This window comes from Canis lupus, chromosome 19 (genome assembly GCF_003254725.2).
Source record: "Canis lupus dingo isolate Sandy chromosome 19, ASM325472v2, whole genome shotgun sequence".
NCBI classification, from domain to species: Eukaryota; Metazoa; Chordata; class Mammalia; order Carnivora; family Canidae; genus Canis; species Canis lupus.
The window spans coordinates 21,643,042-21,664,275 of record NC_064261.1 but is presented as its reverse complement, the minus strand read 5'-3'; the positions used below and the strand labels follow the sequence as shown (position 1 = coordinate 21,664,275).

The window sequence follows — 21,234 nt, the reverse complement described above, 5'->3', positions numbered from 1 at the left end:
AGCAAGCTTCATACAAGCACTTATCAATGAGGAGACCCACTAGACAGGCAAGAAAGTTCAACTTTCTGTCCCCATGATCAAATTCAGATGCAAACATATGACCAATAAAACATGAATAGTCCACTTTTTGTAACGTTTAATAGTTTACTCTGCAGTTTTTCATACTTACAGACACTAATACTGTTCTTTAGACATCCAGTAAGAAAGAAAAAGACAGAAGTAAGGAGAAAGAAACCAATTATTAACAGGGTAGCAAGCTGGGAAGCATAGTAAAGCTTCTAGAAGGAGTAAAAAAAAAAAAAAAAAAGTCTATCCTTCAGGAAGTAACATGACTATCACAAGAAGATTGGTATCTATTCATTCTATACCACTACCAGTCATGAACAAATTTTACAAATTCAGTCCCTGAGATTATTAGGAATTTTACTTACAGGATGTGCTAACACCATTAAAAATATGCTAGTAAAGAGCCTCTGTCAGGTTCTGGGTTCTTCTCTGCAGCCTCCTTTAGTGAGCATGTACTTCACTGTGCTGTCTGCCAGGGAGATCCTGTGACATTTTGGATTCCTGTCCTCATAAATCAGTACGTTGGGGAGAGGGGAGGGGAGTCAAGTAAAAAAATCACTAACTCAAGAAGTAAAGCCCGGGCATGCTCACTCCCAAGTACAGGCTGGCATGAACAGACGGGATGCACAATCACATATACTCCGATACTGGAGTCCCCGGCCTGCTGGACACATAATGAAGGCCACAAGTAAGCTCTGGCCCGATCAGGAGACCCAGGTACTTCCCTCCCTTTCGACATAACGGCTCTGGGCTCGGGCAGGGGCTCCACCCTGTTCTAGTCAGAGGAGACACAAAAAAAAAAAAAAAAAAAAAAGGATTCTCCAGGAGCAATGGCGCTGGGAATGAACTACGTTCCTCTAGATTTTTTTTACAGGATGACCACATTCCCTCTACCCATCCTGAAAACCAGAAACTTACTTTCGTTCACGTTAATGAGGCCTGTTCTATGCAAATTACTCTACATATAAGGTAAAAACAAGACTCTGTGCGGACGCAAAATTAAAACCCCGAGCTCCGGAGTTCCCGATCTGGCTGAGTGAAAGGTTCAAATGGGGAAGAGATAACGTAATACCACAGCCCTAAGACTACCCACTCGCTGCAAAGCCAGGAGTAGGTAAAACCCGCCAGTGCACCGTTTCAACGGCGGTCCGGGTTCCTGAAGGAGAGGGCGTTCTCGGTGCGGGCGTGGAGCGCGGTGCCCGCAGAGAAGTGGCGGGGAGGAGCTGCGGGGAGCCGCACCTGCGGGGGGGGAGGAGCCGCACCTGCGGGGAGGAGCTGCGGGGAGCCGCACCTGCGGGGGGGGGGGGGGGAGGAGCCGCACCTGCGGGGAGCGGGGGCGGCAGCAGGAGAGCTCGGGCGCGGCTGCGCAGCTCTCGGGAAGGCTCCAGAGGCGCCGGCCCCAGAAAGCCGAGAGGGAACCCGAGCCGGGAGGAGTCCGGCGCGGCTCCAGGGAGGGGGGCGGCGAGGGCCGAGGACCGTCCCCTCTGGAGCGGCCCGTCGCTGGGCGGGTCTGGGCCCGGCCGCAGCCGAGGAATCCGCGGCCCTAGAGCAGGCTCTGGAGGGCCAGGCCCGGGGAGGCGGAGGCCGCGCGAAGCTGGACTGCCCTACCCGGGGCTCCTGGGCGGCCCACGCCGGGCAGGGAGGCGAGGTGGCGGGGGTCGCCTCAGGAGGGCGCTGGGTTGGCGGCGCTGGAGGGGGCGGGGATCCCCGCGGGGAGGGCGGGGCGGGCCCTGAGGGTGCTGCCGGGGGCGGGAGGACTGGAGTACCGCGGGCGGGGGCGGGTCTGGAGGGGCCCTGCCAGAGGGGTCCGGGCCGGGCAGCTCCAGGGGAGGCTCTAGAGGAGCCAACTCGGGGATGGGGAGCAGAGGGAAGCCTGGGGCGCCCCCGCGGGGCCGACACGTTTACCTGCGGACCGCAGCGGGCACCCACGCAGGCGCTGGGGAGCGCAGGACGCCGCGCGGGGGCCGCTCCGACCGCCTCGCGCCTGCTTCCTGGCCGCCGCCCGACGTCGCCCTTCTCCGCGCGCATGCGCCCTGCCCCGAGGGGCGGGCCCGGGGTGGGGGCGGGGGCGGGGCCGGGGCCGCGGCGGAGCCTGGGTGGCGGCGGAGGGAGGGGAGAGGGTGGAGGAGGGGTGGGGAGGGGAGAGGGTGGAGGGGCAAGGGGGGGTGGGGGGGAGCCGGAAGTGAGGGATGCACGAAAACTGCTCTGATCTCGGAGGCGTGTGGGAGGACGCCGGGACCGACTTCGCTAGGGAAGTCAGCACCAAAACGAAGTCTGTGGTACTAGGTCACAGCTTAGATGTAAAACAAGTATGTAAGGATCCATCCACGTGTAAGTAAGGTAATGGGGAGAAAACAGAAGTCTTCTCCACAGAAGAATTCTAATAGATCATACCCCATCCAGAGGGGCTATTAATCTCCAGCGACCCACCCCTAAATTTGCATAATTACTTCCTCCCAAAGAGTAGTGTGAGAGGGGAATGACTCCAGTGGAGAAATCTGACAAACGGCATCCAAACGTGATGAGGTTGACATCGGCCTGGTGAAGTCATGTTGATATGATGTGATGAAATGTCACTTTTCCTATGGTCTTCCTTCCAAAAATAGTATACTGCCAGTCTAACCATGAGAAAAAAAGTAGACAAATCCTAGTTGAGGGATATTCCACAAAATAGCTCATCATTACTCCGCAAAACCATCAAAGTCATGAAAAACAAGGGAACACTGAAAAGCTGTCAATGTGGGATGCAATGCGGAATCCTGGGTGGAATCCCGAAACAGAAAAAGGATGTTAGTGAAAACATTGGTAAATTCCAAATAAAGTCTTCATTTTAATTAATCATAATTACTTGTAATTTTTAGTTTTGATAATTGTACCGTGATTGTGTAAGATGTAAACATTGTTAGGGGAAACTGAGTGAAGAGCATACTAACTTTCCTGCAAATTTAAAATTATTCCAAAATAGGGGCACCTGGGCAGCCCCGTGGCCCAGCGGTTTCGCGCTGCCTTCGGCCTGGGATGTGATCCTGGAGACCCGGAATCGAGTCCCAACTCGGGCTCCCTGCATGGAGCCTGCTTCTCTCCTCTGCCTGTGTCTCTCTCTCTCTCTCTGTCTGTCGTGAATAAATAAATAAAATCTTTAAGAAAAAAAAAAAATAGGGGCACCTGGATTGCTCAGTCAGTTAAACATCTGCTTTTGGCCCAGGTCATGATCCCAGGTCTTGGGATGCAGCCCTGTGTCAGGCTCCCTGCTCAGCAGAAGCCTGCTTCTCCCTCTCCTTCTGCAGCTCCCCCTGCTTGTACTCACTCTCTTTCTCTCTCAAATAAATAAAATATTTAAAATATTAAAATAAATAAAATTATTCCAGTATAAAAAGTTTATTTAAATTTTAAAAAAATTTAAAAGACTATTTAAAAGTTTATTTAAAAAAAAAATTCCGGGATCCCTGGGTGGCGCAGTGGTTTGGTGCCTGCCTTTGGCCCAGGGCGCGATCCTGGAGACCCGGGATCGAATCCCACGTCGGGCTCCCGGTGCATGGAGCCTGCTTCTCCCTCTGCCTGTGTCTCTGCCTCTCTCTCTCTGTGTGACTATCATAAATAAATAAATAATAAAAATTTAAAAAAATAAAAAAAATAAAAAATAAAATAAAAAAAAATTCCTTTTTTTGGAGGGAAAAAGTAGAAACGTTAGTTATCTTTACTGCTAAACGTTTAAGATGCTCTTAAGACCCTGTGGGGCCTCTAGGATCAGGGTAGGTACCCTTTATGGGAAGTAGCCTGAGGGAACTTCTCACAACCCTATTCCTAAAAGGTGAATTTTTTAAACATTTATCAAGCTGTACAGTTCAGGTTTGTTTTCTTCTCTGTGGTGAATAGCAAACATTTAACTGAATAAATTGAGAGATTAATTGATTTTATTCAATGATTCACAAATCAGGCAGCATCACATCCATCAAATAGAAAGGAGCTCCAGTGAGCTGTAGAAAAGGAAAGGTTTTTCAAGGTGAAAAAAAGGATAGGAAAAGAAAATTATTAGCAAAGAATGCACTGTTTCAGGCAAGGTTGTCTGCCTAAGGAGATCAGTAAGGGTCTATCAAGAGGATTATCTCACTATGTTTACCAGGTAATTCCATGTTGTCTGGTTAAAGATTATTCCTGGGAGATTGAAACTACAATTAGGTTAGGTATTAAATCTTGGTTTGCTAGTGTGGAATTTAGCAAAAGTATCTCCATTTTGGGACTGCTTTCTCATTTTTAACATCTGCATGTAAACTTTTTTGCACTCTCTCTCTACACGCGCACACATACACACACTTTAAAAAAATCTATAGGAAAGGCCAGTAGTTAATGGTCTTCAAAACTCCAGACTCTGATGGCAAAAGTTCACGTCTTAACCCAGCTCCTCTCTGAAAAGTAATACAGGGTGGGGAATCCTGTGATGCCTTCCAATCTAATCTTTTGCAAAATAGTGTGACTTAGTCAACAAACAGTTCAAAGATTGGAATCATCTAGAATTCTTCCTGGTCCCACCACCCAAGCATGAGCTTGAGCAAATTGCCTGACATCACTGAAGTTCCTGACCTCTTTCAGTAAGTGGTAAAGCTAGCCCTATATTCTGTGTTAGTTTTAGGTATCTTTGAAGGCTTGGATTTGGAGTGTCCAAACATACACAAACATTGTCTTTGAGTGATGGGGCTATGGATGACTTATTTCTTCTTCATATTTTTCTGTATTTTCCAAATTTTCTTCAATTAATCACTTAACTTTAAAATCACTTAGACAATAGGAAAAAATTATATATATCTATATCTAGATATATCTATCTATATCTATACATATCTATATTTTTAAAATATTTATTTATTCATGAGGGATAGAGAGAGAGAGAGAGAGGCAGAGACACAGGCAGAGGAAGAAGCAGGCTCCATGAAGGGAGTCCGACTTGGGACTCAATCCCAGGATCACACCCTGGGCTGAAGGCGGCACTAAACCGCTGAGCCACCCGGGCTGCCCTATATCTATCTATCTTTAAGCTCACAACCCTTAGATCAAGGCCTGAGCTGAGTTCAAGAGGTAGCCACTTAACCAAGTGAGCCACCCAGGTGCCCCAGAAAAAAGTAATATTTGAACCCAGTTTGGTTTATGCAGATGTTCCAGGAGTTAGAGCAGGAAATGTCTCCTAGTAAGTTTCCTGGTTTAGTAAAATTAACTTTCTTTTCTTTCTTTTTTCTTTAATTCTTTAATCTCTTTAACCCAAATTCAGGTCAAAGTAGTTCTCTTAGGCTATTAATACAGTATTTCACCATAATTGGCAAAGTTCATAAGCACTCACCAGCACTATGACTTGTGCATAGCTACAAATACTATTCAATAAATATGAATTGAAAATCATAGTGCACTATCACCAGTGACGGCTGATACGAAGAACAGCAACATTCAGATCCTAAACATTCCGGACTCCTGGGATTCCATAAGTGGAAGCAGGAAGTAAACCAAAGTCTCCTCTGGAGTGTTCTGACATGCTCCCAAATCACCTAAGTCATTGTGTGTGTGTGTGTGTGTGTGTGTGTGTGTGTGTGTGTGTATTAAGATTTAACTTAGTTATTCATGAGAAATACAGAGAGAGGCAGAGACATAGGCAGAGGGAGAAGTAGGACTCAATCCCAGGAACCCAGGATCACAATCTGAGCCAAAGGCTCAACCACTGAGCCACCCAGGTGCCCCACCTAAGTCCTTCTGAGCCCAGCACAGCCAGCTTGCTGCCACTGGGCCTAGTGCTACATTTCCCAGGATGGTTGCAGAGCTCTCTCACAAGGAACAGTGCCCAGTAAAATTGGCTTTCTGACCAAATTTGCTGACAAGAAAAGTGCAGGAGGAAGAAGACCAACTGCAGGTAAGAACACCTAAATTCCAGCCCCACATCTGCCAATACTGAATATGTAGCCTCTGGTCTAGAATTGAAACAAGGCTTCAAGGAGCTACACTGGGACTCTGCAGTCCTCAGTTGCCTGGTTCCATGGCTCCATAGAATGTGTGGTTCAACATGTTCAAGCCAAATTATGTGTTGATTAGCCCCACTCCCTTTTTTGCCCCAATTACTAGTACTGAAATTGAAAAAAGAAAGTGTAAGTTTTTTGTGGTTAAAAAAGGAAATCTGAATAGTACATCTGGGTGTCTGGCTAGCTCAGTTGGTAGAGCATGTGACTGTTGATCTCTTGGTTGTGAGTTCAAGCCTCGTGTTGGGGGTGGAGATTACTAAAATAAATAAATAGGGGCACCTGGGTGGTTCAGGCAGTTGAGCATCTGCATTCAGATCAGGTTGTGATCCCAGAGTCCTGGAATCTAACCTCCATCCACATTCAGCTTCCTACTCAGCCAGGAGCATGCTTCTCCCTCTCCCTCTGCCTCTCCCATGCTTCCACTCTCTCTCTTAGATAAATAAATAAATCTTTTAATAAATCATTTAAAATAAATAAATCTTAAAAAATTAATAGAACATGAAATAATATATCATGTCTTTCCATGCCACACCCGACATCATTTGGAACCAGAATCCTAGTAAGAAACAGACTTGGCTCTTTGGTCAAGCCAAAGCCAAGTCTAGTCCAGGACTAGGAAGCCTTTCTACTCAGCTTGCTGTACTTTTGCTCTTCCTAGAAGGAAATTCTGAAACTTTCTTTAATGAGTTCTTGAGTGTTTAAATTTGACTTTATTTTGCTCTCAACATCTACTGAAAAGCATTAGTTTTATTCAGGTAGTTGAGCCCATTTCTTTTGAGGAGAGCACTTGTGTTTTTGCCCACTATAGACATGAAACTGTCCATGCATACAAGAATGGGGAAAAGAGACAGGGCACAGCTGTGGCACAGGCAGCCTTACTATTACTGTCTCTGTTTACAGGTGTATTTCTCACCACCCTTCCCCTCTCCTGCTCTGCTTCTTTAAACCATCCACATGAAGGTGAGGCCCTCTCCTCCCCCTACCCACTATGACTTCTACTACTGCTTTAGTTTGCTGTGTTGCTTATTATGTTTAAATACCTACTATCTATTTCATAAAGGTCTAAGGGGAGAATAGAAGGCCAAAGTGTGTTTGGTCTGCCATCTTGAGTCAGAAGCCTCCAACCCCAAATGCTTTCTATCATGCTCAACTGTCTCTTAATGTCTGGTTAATGATAATACCCTTAACTTGTTTTCCAGGACTATTCAGAATTGATTCTTTGAAAAATACTTTTTTTGGGGGGTGCCTAGGTGGCTCAGTCGGTTGAGCATCTGACTCTTGATCTCACCTCAGGTGTTGATCTTCGGGTCATGAGTTTGGGACTCCACATTGGGCTCTATGCTGGGCATGGAGTGGAGCCTACATAAAAAAAAAATAATAAAAATATTTTTTCTTTTAACTAAATAGGGTTTGGAAGAGGAGGGAAGTAGATCCCTATGTTCAATCCTATGTGCTGAACCAAACCATACCAAAAAATCTGCCCTTTCAAAAACTTTGCATCCAGCTAAATCATGAAGAGAAAACAATACTGCTTTCCTATTAACCCCTCAATTTTTATGTAGAAGGAACCCAAATAGATTAATAAGAAAAACACTAAGACAACTCCAGTACAAAAACAGGCAGAAATATATATGAGTAAGTCATTCACATAAGAGAAAAAGCAAATGCAACAAACATGTTTTTCTTTTTTTTTAGAGAGAGAGAGAAAATGAGAATGCAGAGGGGGGAGAGAAACAGAGAATTTTAAGCAGGCTCCACATCCAGGGGTAGAGCCTGACATAGACACATAGACACAAAGCTTGATCCCATGACCCTGAGATCATGACCTGAGCAGAAATCAAGAGTTGGGTATTTAACCAACTGACATATCCAGGTGCCCCTGCAACAAACATTTTAATTTAATTTTTTTTAATTTATTTTATTTTATGATAGTCACAGAGAGAGAGAGAGAGGCAGAGACACAGGCAGAGGGAGAAGCAGGCTCCATGCACCGGGAGCCTGATGTGGGATTCGATCCCGGGTCTCCAGGATCGTGCCCTGGGCCAAAGGCAGGCGCCAAACCGCTGTGCCACCCGGGGATCCCGCAACAAACATTTTTAAATGAATCTTGCCTGTACTCTAACAAATGCAAATTAAAACAAATGAAATAGTTTTTCAGTGATCAGTATATAATATATGTAAAAACATATATACAGAGTTTTACAAAACAATATTTAACCATACTTTTGTGCTAGCACTCTATTTTCTTATTTCTAGTTCAGTTCACTTTTTATTTTTATTTATTTATTTTTCTTGAAGTTCGATTTCCCAACATATAGTATAACACCCAGTGCTCATTCCATTCAGCTCACTTTTTAAAATGCACACAATAAATCATCAGATTGATTTCATGACCTGGGACTGTAGTTTAAGAGAAAGGGTTTCTCTGATTACTTACTGCTGCATACCAATTCACCCCCAAACTTAATGGCTTCAAACAATTTGCTATTACCATGCCGCATAGTACCCCAGGTTGATAATTCCCTTTGTGTTAACCAGTAAGATTTAAATGAAATAAGCTCGTTGGAACTTCAGTTGCTTGTCAGTGACATGAGACACTTCTTTGCTGTGTAAGATAATAATCTTTGGATATTAGAAGAATATGTCCTAAATTTTCTGTGATATTCATAATGTGACAGTTACAGACATCACACCCTTTTATGTTTAATCTACATTATTAATATTTTCTCCATTATCTTCTTAAGCCCAGAACATTAGCAAACAATAAATTAAGTCCTGATTAATATCACTGGACAAATTGCATGTGTAGGTATTCCTACCACTGTTGATTTCAGGCTACAGTGTGACCTCATAGAGGAGAGGCAAGAAAGGAAGCCCTGTAGCCTAGTGTTATAGAGCATTTCCACCAGACAGGTCCAATAGCTGCAAAGAGCCTCACAGAACAGGCAACAATAAAACCCAAGAATTAGGAAAGGATGTTTTTGAATATTTATTTCTTTTGTTTTTAACATCAAATTTCTATAATTAACAATGGCTGTGCTTGCCAAATGTCTTTCCAAATTCTTGAAAATGTATCCTTTGGCTTTTAGGAGCTAGTACAGGTTATTGTAAGCAGACCCCAGTCACCCTACTGAGCTTGTTCAGCTATCCTCCTGGTGATAGATGTGTATACTTTTTTCAATTTGGGGCCATTATCAACAAAACTGCTATGAAAATGTTTGTACAATTCCTTTGAATGGATGTATGTTTTCATCTCTCTTTGGCAGATACCTACCATGTATTAGGTGTTGGATAGGTGTGTGTAGTTTTTAAAGAAACAGCCAGATCTTTTCCCAAAATGATTATACCATTTTACGCTCCTTTAAAACATATTAGATTTTATTTATTTATAATTCAATTTTAGAAAATGTAATACATTCATATATTTCGAGAGAGAAACAAACCTTGAAAATTATTCTTCTCCCTCCCTCCTCCATTTGCTCAGGGTCAACTCTGTCCCTGGCCTCATGACAGGTATCATTCTTGGATTTTATTTTATTTTTATTTTATTTTTAAGATTTTATTTGTTTGAGAGAGAGTGCATGTGTGTGCACATCAGTAGAGGAGAGGGGCAGAGGAAGAAGCAGACTCCTCAATGAGCAGGAAGCCCAATGCAGGGCTCCATCCTAGGACCCTGAGATCATGATCTGAGCTGAAGGCAGTCGCTTAACCAACTAAGCCACATATGCACCCAGTCTCTTGGATTTTAGAAATTAAAGATTATATTTATTTTTACAGAGAGAGAGAGCACAAGTGGGAAGAGCAGAGGGAAAGGGAGAGAGAATTTCAAGCAGACTCCATGCTTGGAGCCTGACGAAGGTCTTGATCCCAGGACCCTGAGATCATGACCTTAACCAAAACCAAGAGTCAGATGCTTAACCAACTGCACCACCCAGGTGCTCCAGAAATTATTTCTGTTTTTATACACAAGTAAATACTAATATATATTTCATTTCCCTTTTTTACACGATGTTCTTTAACACAGTGGTATTAGTGGACTAGGACTGGCATAAAAATATCACAGTCAAGACAGCTTAGACGATGAAAATTTATGTTCTCCCAGTTATGGAGGCTGGAAGTCCAGGATTATGGCGCCAGCAGGGTTGGATTCTCCTGGGGTCTTTCTCCACGGTTTATAGATGACCACTTTCTCACTGTGTCCTCACATGGCCGTCCTGTCATCTATGTTGTCTGTGTCCTCATCTCTTCTTATAAAGATATCAGATTGGGTTAGGCCCACCCCACTGACCTCATTTTAACCTAAGTACTTCTTTAAAGGCCCTATCCGTAAATATAGTTACCTGAGAGGCACAGGGGGTTAGAGCTTTTACATATGGTAAGGGAACATAATTCAACCTATAAAAACAGTTCTATCCTTTGCTTTGTTCATTTAACAGTCTACCTAGATGATATTTCCATTTCAATATATCGAAAGGTTGCTCATTTGGATTTTGAATTGTAGAGTAATTTATTGTATGGATAGAACCAGTCAACCAGTCCCCTATTAATAGATAGCAGGGCTGTTTCTAATATTTTGCTACTCTCAACAATGCTGCAATGAATAAGCTTGCACCTATTTCATTTTACACACTACAGAGCATCTCTGTAGACAAATTACCAGAAGTGAAATTGTTGGGTGAAATGTTTTGTGTGTACTTGTAATCGTACATCACCAGTCCCTTTTGCAGACCAGCAATGTGCCTACTTCCCCACAGCCACATCAGTAGAGTGTACTATCATTTTTTTTTTTTTTTGGATATTTGCCAATCAAATAGAGGGAAAATGCTATCTCAAAGAGTTTTAGCTTGCATGTTTCTCTTAATGACTAACATTGGACTTTTTTTTCATATGATTAAGAGCCATGTACTTTCTTTCCTGTGAACTGTCCTTTTTGTTTTTTATTGGCTTGTAGGACTTCTTACTAACTTCTGAAATTCCTTTATGCAATGGAGATTAGCTCTTTGTCTATCACATGTTGGAACTATTTATTCCTTGTTAATCATCTGTCTTTTGACTACATTCATGATGTTTTTTGCCAAACCAATGCTTTTCATAGTCATGGCTTCTGGATTTTGAGCAGGAGTTTGAAAAGCCTTCTTTACTCCAAGGTTAAAAAGGATTTTTTCCCACGTTTTCTTCTTGTCCTTTTATGATTCCACTGTTACACATTCATATCTTTTTTTTTTAATATTTTATTTATTTATTCATGATAGACACAGAGAGAGAGAGGCAGAGACACAGGCAGAGGGAGAAGCAGGCTCCATGCACCAGGAACCCGACGTGGGATTCGATCCCAGGTCTCCGGGATCGCGCCCTGGGCCAAAGGCAGGCGCCAAACCGCTGCGCCACCCAGGGATCCCCATTCATATCTTTTTTGATTTGAGTTTCACTTTGGTATGGTGTAAGGTATGGACCCAATTTTATTTTATTTATTTTGGATGGCTGTATTTTTGTCTCAATACCATTTATTGAATAATCTATCTTTATCCCTGGTGATTTCCTAAAATTATTTGGGTATATTTTTTGATTTTCTGTTACGTATCATTGATCTGTCTATTCATGCATCAGTGACACATTGATTTATTGAGGCTTTATTATTTTTTAAAGATTTTATATATTTGAGAGAGAGAAAGAAAGGAAAGGAAAGGAAAGGAAAGGAAAGGAAAGGAAAGGAAAGGAAAGGAAAAGAAAAAAAGAAAAGAAAAGAAAAAAAGAAAAGAGAAAAGAAAAGGCACATGAGCAGGGCAGAGGGAGAAGCAGACTTCCTGCTGAGTAGGGAGCCTGAGGTGGGGCTTGATCCCAGGACACCAGGATCATGATCTGAACCAAAGGCAGATGCTTAACCAATTGAGCCACCCAGGTGCTCCTTTTGGAGGTTTAAAAAACATTTTTAGAGTAATCTCTGCACCCAATGTGAGGCTCAAACTTGTGACCCCAAGATCAAGAGTCAAGTGTTTTAGTGATTGAAGGGCAGCCAGGTGCCCTTCATTGAGTCTTTTATTTATTTTTACTTTTTAAAAGAGTGTATGTATCCATTTATTTGGGAGGGAGAGATAAAGCTAGAGTGAAGAGCACAGGAGCAGAGGGGAAGGGGCAGAGGGAGATGGAGAAGCGGACTCCCCTCTGAGCAGGGAGAACTCAGGGCTCAATCCCAGCACCCAGGGACCAGGACCTGATCTCAAGGGGCAGATGCTAAACTGACTGAGCCACCCCAGGCATCCCGTTGAGGCTTTTTAAAAAAGATTTTATTTATGAAAGAGAGAGAGTGGGGGGTGGGGAGGCAGGCCCCATGCAAGGAGCCCGACATGGGATTTGATTCCAGGTCTCTGGGATCACCCCCTGGGCTGGAGGCGGCGCTAAACCCCTAGGCGACCAGGGCTGCCCCCTATTGAGGCTTTTAAATACATTTTCTAATCTAGTAGCCAACCACCATCATATTACTCTTTATTTTCAAAGCTTTCCTGGCTGGTTCTTTCTTTTGATTATTCTTTTTTTTTCCTAAATGTAAATTAGAATTACTTCATTTAGTTAAAAATAATTACTGGCGTTTATAGGAATTTTATTTACATTTATAAATTAATTTAGGGGGATCCCTGGGTGGCGCAGCGGTTTGGCGCCTGCCTTTGGCCCAGGGCGCGATCCCGGAGACCCGGGATCGAATCCCACATCGGGCTCCCGGCGCATGGAGCCTGCTTCTCCCTCTGCCTGTGTCTCTGCCTCTCTCTCTCTCTCTCTGTAACTATCATAAATAAATAAAAATTAAAAAAAAATAAATTAATTTAGGGAGCATTGATATCTTTTTTTTTTTTTTTGCATTGATACCTTTTTGATGTTAAACCTTCTCATCTAAGAGTATGTGTATTTTCTCCATGTGCTTAGGTGTTCTTTTGTGCCATTCAGGGATTAAAGTTTAATACACAGATCTTCAATTCTCATAAAAGTTTATTGGTAGGAATTATTATATTTATATATTCTTTGTATAATATTTATCTTTTATATGATTTCATTGTATCTTCCAATTGTTTGTTATGTAGATGCATGGTAGCTACATACATTTTTTTCATTTTGATTACTGTTGCTGGATTCTCTTATTGTTGCTGAATTCTCCTATTGTTTTTCAGATGATCCCACCTGCTTTTGACCTGATTCATAAGTAAGAAATAAAGTTCTGTTGTGTGAAGACACTAAGATTTTGGGTTTGTTGTTACTGGAGTATTTCCTAGCTATCCTGACAGATATACATACTTTTTTTTAAAAAAAGGGTAATCAACACACAAGTGAAATTCTGCGGGGCAGTGAAATTGAAGCAGTCAAGGAGAAAACGGAATAATTACATTTTTTTTGTTATAGACCTTACTCATGTAAAAATTAAAATGGAAAGAGATGGGCATTGAATTGGCAGAGTGTTTATATTCTAGTGGACGTTTTAGAGAATGACATTTTATCTAAAACTGTTAACATTGAGCACCCTCACTGGCTCAGTTACTGGAGCCTGTGGCTCTTGATCTCGGGGTTGTAATTTCAGCCCCACTTTGGGTGTAGAGATTACTAAAAAATCCTCAGAGGCACCTGGGTGGCCCCATCTTTAGGCAGCCAACTCTTGATTTCAGCTCAGGTCATGATCTGGGGGTTCTGGACCCGGCCCACCTCAGCAGAGAGCGTGCTTGAGGCTCTCTCTTCCTCTCCTGCTCGGGCCCACCCCAAACAAATCTAAAAAAAAACTGTTGACATTTACAGACTGCCAGAAATCATGTCGTTTGCAACTATTTTAACCCACACTGAATTCTTACAGATGTACCAGGTAAAGAGTCTTGAGGAATTCTGTATACTCAGTCTCCCTCCATATCAGGTGGTCCTCTGCATCGCCGCCCCGGTAACCCCCCCCCCCCCCCCCCGTACTCTTTCCGCCGAGCACACGCCCACAGGCTTGCGCTGCCTTCCGCGGCCCTGCCAGAGGGCCCAGCCCAGCCCGCAGCCTGGGACTCCGGCCCGTGTCTTCAAGGCAGGCTCCCGGACTCCTAGCTCGGGCAGAGGACTGATCGCACCAGCAGCCAGAACTGTTCTGGGGAAACCAGCCTGCGGAGCTCCCCCTTTAGAGCACACAGTCTGGGAGCCAGATGTCGGGGTTGGAATCCTGGGGCCTCCTAGTAACGTTTCCTTGAAAGCTCGTCGGCGTCTTTGTGTCTTAGTTCCCTCCTGCGCAGGAGGACGGCCCGACGGATGCGCAACGCGGCGACGGGCGGGGCGAGCTCAGAGTCGGTGCCGCTCGCCGCGCGGCTCCGCGGTGTCGCGCTGGTGTCGTCGGGGGTGGCGGGGGGTGGCGGGCGCGGCGCTGCGGCCCCGGGGCTCCGCGCCGGCTCGGTCCTGGAGGCGCCGTCGTCGCCCCGGGTGTCTCCAGGGGGCCTCACGGCCTGGGCCGGGTCACACAGCACCACGAGCTTCTGCGCTGCGGCGGCCGTTTTGAAAACACGAAGTCGAAGACCAGTACGGCCCTACAGTCCCCGTGTTCTTCTCGCGTTGCCGTAGGCGGGCGGACGCGGCGTGCGGACACGCAGGCCACACGGTCCTCCTCCGGCGGGTCGGCTCCAGCCTCCGCGAGGCCGCCGCTCGCGCTGGGTCCACCGGGCCCCAAGCCCCCGGCACGCGGAGCCCCAGGCCCCGCCGCCCCCGCCGCCCCTCCATCCGGGGCCTTCCCCGCGCCGGCGGGAGCGCGCACGCCGCCCCCCCGCACCGCGCCGTCCGGTCACGTGCCCTGCGCGCCCTCGCCGCGGCGCGCGCCGGGCGGAAGTGAGGTCGGCGGCTCGGTGGCTGCGCAGCGTCGGCGGCAGCGCGGGCTGCGGAGAGGCGGGCCGGGCGGAGCGGAGCCGAGCGGCGGGGAGCGCGGGCCGGGGGGCGGCGGCGGGGGACAGCGCGCCTCCGCCCTTCCCTCGCAGCAGGCGTCCGCGGCGCTCGCCCGTGGCTGAGCCCACCGCCGAGCCCTCCCCGGGCCGGCGTGCGCTGGTCGCCGAGGTCCAGGCCGCCGCCCCCGCCGCGGCGCGGTGAGTGCGGACGGGCGCCCCGGCGGGGGCGGGCCGGGCCGGGCGGGCCGGGGGGACGCGGCGCCCTCTGTGCCCCGGGGCGGGCTGGCGGGCGGGCGCGGGCCGCGGCGGGGCCCGGCCGGAAGTGCGGCGCTTTGTGCGGCCGGGCTGGGGCGGCGCCAAGGTCGGGCCCGCGGCTCGGGGTCGCTGGTCGCCCGGGCGGGCACCGCCTGCTGGCGGCCACGGACCACCCGGGCTGCGCTTTGCCCTGAGGGGCGGGCGGGGCGGCGGGGGCCGGAGAGAGGTGGGGCCGAGGCGGGCAGGTGCCGTGTGGGCGGCGGCGGGGGGCGGCGGCGGCGGGGGCTGCAGCCGGGGGGCCGGGGGGGGGGCGCAGTCAGCGCTCGGGGACGGTCCCCGGGCCTTACTGAGGACCCGCCTGGAAGAAGACCGGCCAGGGCAGGCTGCTGTTTCTGTAACTTAGATCGAGAATTCTTGTGCTTGTGATCGCTTCCAGTGTGACTGCCCATAAAGTGGGAATTATTCTCTTTGCCTGGCAGAAGCCACGGTGCTCACTCACACTCCAGCTTGAAAGGCTTTGAATGATTTCTTAAGAAAAGACGTTTCGTGGCCCAATGCGAGTTAACTTTGAAAAAGAGGTGTGCCTTTGCAGCCTGTCAACAAGCAGGGTATTTTTCTTTTATAGTACATGTAAGTTTGCGTCTACTGGATTGTGGGAGTCCATGTTTCATTAAAGTCCTGCGTAAAGGTGTTTTGGAATGTTTATAGCGACAGGAAAAAATTTTAAGTGGGAAGATTTATCTTGTTGCCACAGCTTAAACTCTCAAGTCATCCTTGTGCAGTTTAAGATTTTCTGAAATATTACATGGAGAAGTTTAAGAGTTTTTGCTGTGGACAATCCTAGGGACGCATTTTGCAACTTTGGTAAGTAAAGAAGCAGTGGGCAATTTTTGCTTTGACGGCCAATTTGACAACTTAAGGCTTTTTTCCCCTACTGTCGAAGCTAGTGTGTCCACATTGTGAAGCTTTTTTTGGTTCCCTTCAGTTTTATGAAGCTGGCTGGCTTTGGTGGGAGTGCATGCCTGTTATTTATGTTTAGTTGTGTTTGTGACTAAATGGAAGCTGAGGCTTGATAGAGGCTTCCACAGGCCTTCTAAGTTGGAGACAGCTGGTGCCTGTGCGTTCTGCTGGGTGTTCTTGTGCAGCAGTCGCTAGAAATGCTGAGCAGGTAGCATCCCCTCTTCCTGGCTCCTGCCCCTGGAAATAGTGGGAAGATTGAGTTGTGTGTGTGAGGAAAGTGGTTGCAACTCTGGAGGAATCACCGTATACTGCTGTTGCCCCTGCCCATTTATCGGGTCCTCATATATATTAGGATATTGAGTTGTTATTTTGTTCTACATCTGCTTTTCAGCTTTTTTCCGTGTTATGGTTAGAATTGTCATGCCAAAATTATTTGAATTTTCGAACATCAGGACTGTGTTATAATGCCACAGAGGTAGAGGATTAGAATTGAAAAAAAAAAAAAAAAAGAAACGTTAACTTCACAGAAACATATTTTAACTTTTTTAGGTTCTGTAGTTTAAAACAAATTTTAAGTAGGCTCATACTGAGCTGAAGCTCCGGCATGGGGCTTGAACCCATGACCCTGAAATCAAGCTCCAGAGGCTTAACCGACTGAGCCATCAAGGCACCCTACAGGTTCTGAAGTTTAAAGGGAAATTTTTGTCTATCAAACTTGACTCACTTAAACAATTTCTTTTCCTGGATCAATTAAAACACTTTTTTTTTTTCTCTCTGAAGATTTTATTTATTTGAGAGAGAGCATGACAAAGGGGTGGTATAGAGGGAAAAGGAGAAGCTGACTCCTGGACTCCGGACTCCTGGCTGAGCAGGGGCTCATGACCTGAACCTATTGAGCCACCCAGGCACCCGGTTGAAACACTTTTAAAATAGTTGTACACCAGTGTAATAGAGTCATAGTTACTTTTCTCATGTCTGTTCCATTTCTACATCTATGTCTGAGATCTGTCCTGTCCTGTGAGAAGTACATGAATTTCTTCCAATAGATTGCAAACCTAAGTAGTGAAGGTCGAGTTTGAGAGAGTTGAGAACTTTCTCCCTTATTTGGTCTTCTTGATAATATCAGACATTGCCGAGAATTTCCAGTGTTTGTGCTAAGGGGTATTTTATCTTGGATAGTGAGGTCTCTGAGAGAAATAAAATTTGAGCTTCTTGAAATTAGTTTTGTTGATATGAAACACTAATATAAAACGCTTTTAGAGTTTTATAATTATTGTGTATAGGAACTTTGTTTAGATCATGGTCTTTTTTGAAACTAGAGAAAGTAGTACAGTGATGGGTGTTAATATGTTTCTAATTATTACCGGATTTTCAAATTTAGAAACTTTTGCTATCATCTTTTTTAAAGGGAAATCTGAGAGTTGTTTATTCTGCTGCAGGTGTCAAACCACTTGTAGGTATTCTGGCAGTTGAATGATTCTAAATAGGAAACTTAAAAAAAAAAAAAAAGTGGTACTCTCTGGACCCAGTGTTGGAATCCGAGTCCTTGGTCTGTCTACACTAAATCAGATTTGGGAAATTGGTGGTTTCTGGGTAGCCAGTGGCACTAAGATCCCAGGTAGAATGGTGGTGATGGGTTTTTCCTTGGGTTTTTTTTTGTTGTTGTTGTTATGCTAACTTAAAAGGTGTAACAATACAATATACATCCCAACATTTCAGTGTAACAATTATTAGCATTTTACTGTAATTTCCCTTTTTTGTAAAAATACTTTGTTAAAGACATGTCATTTTTTAAAATCTTAATCTTCCATGCCTTAGCATGTACCTCTGAAAAATGGTGTCTTTACACAACCAAAATGTTATCACCACACTTAAAAAAATTAACAGTTGATGCCTTTTAATACTTAGCCCCATAATCAGTTGCGTCCCCAAATCATTAAGATCTTTTTAGTTTTTCAATCTAAAAATCCAAACAAAATCTACCTGGTGGTTTTTACATCTAAATCTATTTTAATCTAGAACTGTTCTCCAGCCTCCCCATCCTCACCATTTTTCAGACCATTGACTTACTGAAGAAACTGGGGTTATTTGTTCTCCAAGATGCCCTACCTTTTGGATTTATTGGGTTGCTTCATTGTGTTCATCTTATTCCTTCAATTTCTTTTTCTGTAAACTAGAAGTTGGGTGTAAAAGATCCATTAGATTCAGACTGTAATGTTCTTGTAGCAGTACACCTTAGGTGATGCAGAGTAATTCTATCATATAAGGATGTACATAATGATAAAGAGTTTGTCTTCTGGTGATGTTAAAACTGGCCAACTGGTTCAGGTTTTATAGCCACTAATCAAGAAACAGATGTATTTCAACTGTTCTGAGTTATATTTTAAATACTTTCTTTTTTATTCATTTGTGAGAGAGAGAGACAGCACAAGCGAGAGAGAGGCAGAGGGAGAGTAAAAAGCAGATTTTCCACTGAGCTGGGAGCACAATGTGTAGGGCTTGATCTCAGGACCTGGAGATCTTGACCTGAGCTGAAGGTAGATGCTTAACCATCTGAGATGCCACCCAGGCACCGCCCTGAGTTATATTTTAAATAAATGTCTCAACTTTTTTTTAAGTGAACTGTACACCCAATATGGGGCTTGAACTCAATTACCCTGAGATCAGGAGTCAGGCACCCCTGAACTTCATATTTATTCCTGTGAAAAATTATATATCCTTTTAGTTTTTCTATTCAAAAACATTCAGAAGATATACATAAGCTACTTATATGCCAAGCACTGGTGAGATACATGAAGAAGAGCTGAACAAAGTATTTTCCCTGTCCTTGAGGCTCAGAGTCTTGGGAGAATCTCATTATTTGAACAAGTGACCTAAGAAGGGTTTTGTTTTTTTTTGTTTGTTTTTGTTTGTTTGTTTGTTTTACACATTAGTTCACATAGTTTGTCTTTATATTAAGCCCTTTTATTGAATAGGAAGGGGAACTGACCGCAACATTTTCTTTTATCAATCTTATTATAGTTTCTTGCGTATAATTTTTAATTAAGATTTTTCAATCTCTTTAGGAAACATTCACCTTTGCTTTTAGGAAATATAACTTCTGGGTAGTTTGTAACTTATGGTATTGAGAATTCAGATACAGCTCTATATACTTTTTAGTGGCAAGCTTATAGTAAATTGTATTATTGGTTTGCACTGTGAGATCTTTATGGCAGGAGAACCTTGTGTTCAGTGCTTCATTTGAATTGTTTACAATATTTGGCTATTATGAATAATAAACATTTGTGTACAGATTTTTGTGTGGATGTATGTTTTCACTTCTCTTGGGTATTTACCAGTGAGTAGAATTACCAGATCCTCTGGTAACTCTTGTGTTAAACTGCTGTGCTCTTTATGAGTTGATGACATTTGCTCAGCCGACCACATTTAAGGGTCTCTACATGATGGTTTTAAGAATCTAATTTGTGTTTCCATAGTCATCTTTGCTGATTCCCTACAAGCCCAATTGCCCAATACTCCTATGTATGCATCTTCCATTTTTTTTTTTTTTTTACTTCTGTGGGCTTTTTGGGATACTTGTTCAGAGCTTATTGGAAATACCACCTCTGTAATCAAGTTCCTGGCCATTCTTCCCCTCGCCTGTTGAATTTTGCTCTCTTCACTCAACCTTCAGAGCACTTCATTCTTTTATGGTACTTAATGTGACTGTTAATATTAATACTCTTTGCCCTGTATCACCATTATTCATGTCTTTTATCTTATAGACCTGAGTTCTCTTAATACAATAGCCATTACTTGCATGTGACTGTGATAAGTTAAGCTAAAATGCAGTTCCTTAGTTGTGCTAGCTAGCCACACTGCAGGTGTTCAGTAGCCAACCATTAGTGGCTGCTTTACATGGAAAGTAGCCATACATTCTCAGTTTTGCAGAAGGTTTTATTGGATAGCAAGCACTTTCCTAGATTCCTGCTCAGAAGCAGGATTGTGACTTGCTTTTTTTGTTTTCTCTGTGGACTCTGCATAGTGCTTTGCTTATCTTGAATTCAACTGAGAATAAGATTCTTGCACAGCATAGAGAAACAATTTTAGGAAGTATGTACTTTCTCAACAGATCATAGTTGAAGCAGGGAGATAGATGGAATTCACAAGGCCTTCCACAATTCTTCTGTGGATGATCCACCAAGAATGGGTTAAAAATGCAGGATAATAGGGCTTGGTTGCCAATTTGTTTATTTTTTTTATTTTATTTTATTATTTTATTTTATTTTTATTTTTATTTTTATTTATTTATTTATTTTTAAGTAGGCTCCACGCTGGGCGTGGAACCCAAGGCAGGGCTTGAACTCAAGACCCTGAGATCAAGACCTGAGCTGAAATCAAAAGTCAGACACTTAACCAACTGAACCACTCATGTGCCCCCAGTTTGTTTATTCTTAAATTGTGTGGTAAGATACGTAATCGATTCTCCTGCTTTCTTTATATTCTTCCTATTCTTCTTTTCTCTCATCTGTGTTGTAAACACATGCTGTCCACTGTAGCCCCTAGACATCAATGACTATTTAAATTTAAGTTGAGGCTCAGTTGGAGGAGCCTGCAACTCTTGATTTCAGGGTCTTGAGTTCAAGCCCCACAATGAGTGTAGAGATCAGTTGAATAAATACATACATTAAGAAAATGAATATAAGTTGCAGTCCCATAAAATTGAAAAATCATATCCTGCACTAGCCACATATTTGGGTGTTACTTTCAGCTAATGGCTGCCATATTAGAAGGCACAGGGCATCTTCATTGCTGCAGAGTACTGTTGGCCAGCATTGATCTAGACTTATGTTTTAGCCGTAATTGTGGATGTCACAGTAAGTTTGACTTAGAAGTTAAAAAAAAAAAATTAGACAGTTATTTAGCAAGAACATTCCAATCACTGATGTTCTCGATTTTTTCCTAGTTTATTTTTTAAATTTTTTAAAATTTTATTTATTTATTTATTTATGATAGTCACAGAGAGAGAGAGAGAGAGAGAGAGGCAGAGACACAGGCAGGGGGGAAGCAGGCTCCATGCACCGGGAGCCCGACAT

At 44.2% G+C, this 21,234-nt stretch overlaps 2 protein-coding genes across 7 annotated transcripts in view; one reads left to right on the top strand and one right to left on the bottom strand.

Annotated features, from left to right (window-relative positions):
* The window catches only part of PLEKHB2 (pleckstrin homology domain containing B2), a 50,040-nt gene extending 47,926 nt beyond the window's left edge, over positions 1-2,114 (bottom strand). For 2 of the 5 annotated variants that reach the window (XM_025435945.3, XM_049097093.1), the window contains exon 1: positions 1,972-2,114. In XM_025435945.3, coding sequence (XP_025291730.3) covers positions 1,972-2,094 — 123 coding nt within the window. In that variant the 5' untranslated portion in view covers positions 2,095-2,114. The remainder of the gene's footprint in view (positions 1-1,971) is intronic. The other 3 variants (XM_025435946.3, XM_049097094.1, XM_049097095.1) reach the window with 2 other exon arrangements.
* Positions 2,115-14,972: 12,858 nt separating this feature from the next.
* Positions 14,973-21,234, top strand: part of FAM168B (family with sequence similarity 168 member B) — a 51,080-nt gene continuing 44,818 nt past the window's right edge. For both annotated transcript variants that reach the window (XR_003131485.3, XM_025435993.3), the window contains exon 1: positions 14,973-15,142. The gene's annotated coding sequence lies outside the window, so the exon portion shown is untranslated. The remainder of the gene's footprint in view (positions 15,143-21,234) is intronic.